This window comes from Danio rerio, chromosome 10, assembly GCF_052040795.2.
Source record: "Danio rerio strain M-AB ecotype USA chromosome 10, GRCz13ab, whole genome shotgun sequence".
NCBI lineage: Eukaryota > Metazoa > Chordata > Actinopteri > Cypriniformes > Danionidae > Danio > Danio rerio.
Window position 1 is genome coordinate 49,557,501 of NC_141030.1, and position 2,500 is coordinate 49,560,000.

The 2,500-nt window shown below is 45.6% G+C and overlaps 1 protein-coding gene across 5 annotated transcripts in view; it reads right to left on the reverse strand.

Annotated features, from left to right (window-relative positions):
* LOC100333835 (kinesin-like protein KIF2A) overlaps positions 1-2,500 on the reverse strand; it is a 42,442-nt gene that overhangs the window by 20,198 nt on the left and 19,744 nt on the right. For all 5 annotated transcript variants that reach the window (XM_087271363.1, XM_087271366.1, XM_087271364.1 and 2 more), the window contains exon 2: positions 1,002-1,096. In XM_087271363.1, coding sequence (XP_087127489.1) covers positions 1,002-1,096 — 95 coding nt within the window. The remainder of the gene's footprint in view (positions 1-1,001; positions 1,097-2,500) is intronic.

Below are 2,500 nucleotides of genomic sequence, written 5' to 3' on the forward strand. Positions count from 1 at the left end.
AGAACAGCTGACCCCAGAACAGCTGACCCCAGAACACCTGACTCCAGAACACTACACCCCAGAACACCTGACTCCAGAACACTTGACTCCAGAACACCTGACCCCACAACAGCTGACTACAGAACAGATGACCCCAGACCAGCTGACCCCAGGTTACCTGACCCCAGAACAGCTGACTACAGAACAGCTGGCTCCAGAACACCTGACTCCAGAACACCTGACTCCAGAACAGCTGACTCCAGAACACTTGACTCCAGAACAGCTGACTCCAGAACAGCTGACTCCAGAACAGCTGACTCCAGAACACCTCACTGCAGAAGAGATGCACCATAACAGATGACCCCCGAACACCTGACCCCAGAACAGCTGTCACGTTTACATTTCAATCATATTTACAGAATACAGCTCATGCACAGGGGACGCCCTTACATGGTCACTAATGTAAACAGAAGGTCACCTGCTGGTCATGTCTGGTACTGCAGCCGAACTGAATCTCACTGAAGGCCCGTTTTCTGATGTCAACTGTAAATCTGGAATATAATGTGTTGCGATATTTAGCGCTGATTTACTGTCAATTTTAGGCTAAAGCATGTTTTGTAAACTCCATGTTGTATTATATTAACATAAACATGCTTTTATTGCATTTATAATAATGAATATTTGATTATTTTCACAAAATTAGGGCACATAACTTGTTTTCTTTGACTTAATGAACATGTTTGACTTCATCTATAGCCGGACATCTGTCTTCATTACACAGACCACGCTTACACATGAGCACCACACACTGTCGATCACTTCAGTCCAACATGTCATTTTAATAACGGTGTTCATGAAGTGGTGATCGCGCTGTAGGGTTCAAACCTGAAATACTGTTTTAGCAATGTAAGACTTTAAGAGCCGCGCACACAGAACAGAAGCGCAGTGCACTATATTACATCTACCACTGCATGAGCTCCAGCAATGAGACTGATGGACAGCTGAACATGAACATGCTTCACCTCCTTCCCTTTGGTGTCGCCATTCTCGATCCACTCCACCGTCACACTGTCATTGTGGTCATTCAGAGACGTCACCATGGCCTGGTGGATCCGGCCTGAAGAGGAAGAAGAAGGCAGAGACTTACTGACAGATCTGAGGAGGACGGAGCTGCAGACACACTCTGAACACACACACACACACACACACACACGGCCTCCTTGCAGCTTTACATGGTTATTGGTGTGGTTATAGCTTTATAAATGTGGTCAACTGTGTTCACCGTGCTAGCAAAATTCATGTGGCTCAAATCCGGCCCACATACCGCATGGATTGATGGCAATTGGTGGTCCACTCCTGTTTGCCAGATCTGGGCAACAATTAAGCCATAGCAATAGCACATATCAGCCAGAATTCAACCAAATGAACCGGAACTGACCCTATTCTGGGCCACAGTTTGCTTTTATTCTGGCCCAGATCTGGCCTATTACTTCTGATAATAAACATTAGTGAACATCAGTGAAGCGTATTATTTCAGCACAGGTTGTGCCTCACTTCATTGTGTTTGCTGTAATGAATAAACTCTTCAAGCAAAGATCTTCAAAGTTACAGCGGCCCAAAAGAACTTTTATATTAAGAGGTTCAGGGCTATGAGCCCAACTAAAGCAAACACTGTTCTCCATGATGGTGATTCAGTCTGTGTGGTCCACATATGTTTTAAGATAAGTGGGCCACAGTTGCCATATCTCCTCTGGGCCACATTAGGCTCAAATCCACATTAGCAAGAGCTAACTGTGCCAAAACTGTGCCGGATATTTGCCAAAAGTGGCCCACATTTGATTTAGGATAACTGGGCCACATTTGCCATATCTCCTCTGGGCCACATTAGGCTCACAGCCCCAATAGCCAGAGCTTACTGTGCTGAATATGTGTTAAGATAACTGGGCCACATTTGCACTACACATGTGAGCCACTTCAGGTTTTGACCCAGATTACCCTTAAAAGACTATTCCACTATTTTGCCAGCTGTGGTCCACATTTGTCCTCCATCATTTGGGCCAAACTGATCATTTTCCAAATGGGCCACATTAGGCTCACAGTCAGAATACATTCAGCCACAAGTGCCAAATCTCTGCCTTAAATGGCCCGTTTATGAATGTGAATCTTTGCTCCCTTTGTCATTGTACAGGTGGGCCACTTCAGGCTCACATTCACTTTGTCTGGGCCGAAGGAAGAGCACCAGTGCCGCATGACTGCCTAAAGTGGCCCACATTCACATGCTATCTGGGCACTGTCCTCCATCTACACGACCCCTCAACTCTCCTGCTGGTGTGTGCAGTGATGCGCAGTGTTAGTGCAGCTGCTTCAGGATGATCATTACACTGATGTTACTGTCGTTATTCTGATACACATTCACTGAACTACTGTCAACAAAAGTGCTCAACAGATAAGCATTGTGTAACTTCATTCATCTATCAGTGAACACACACACACACACACACACACACACACACACACACAC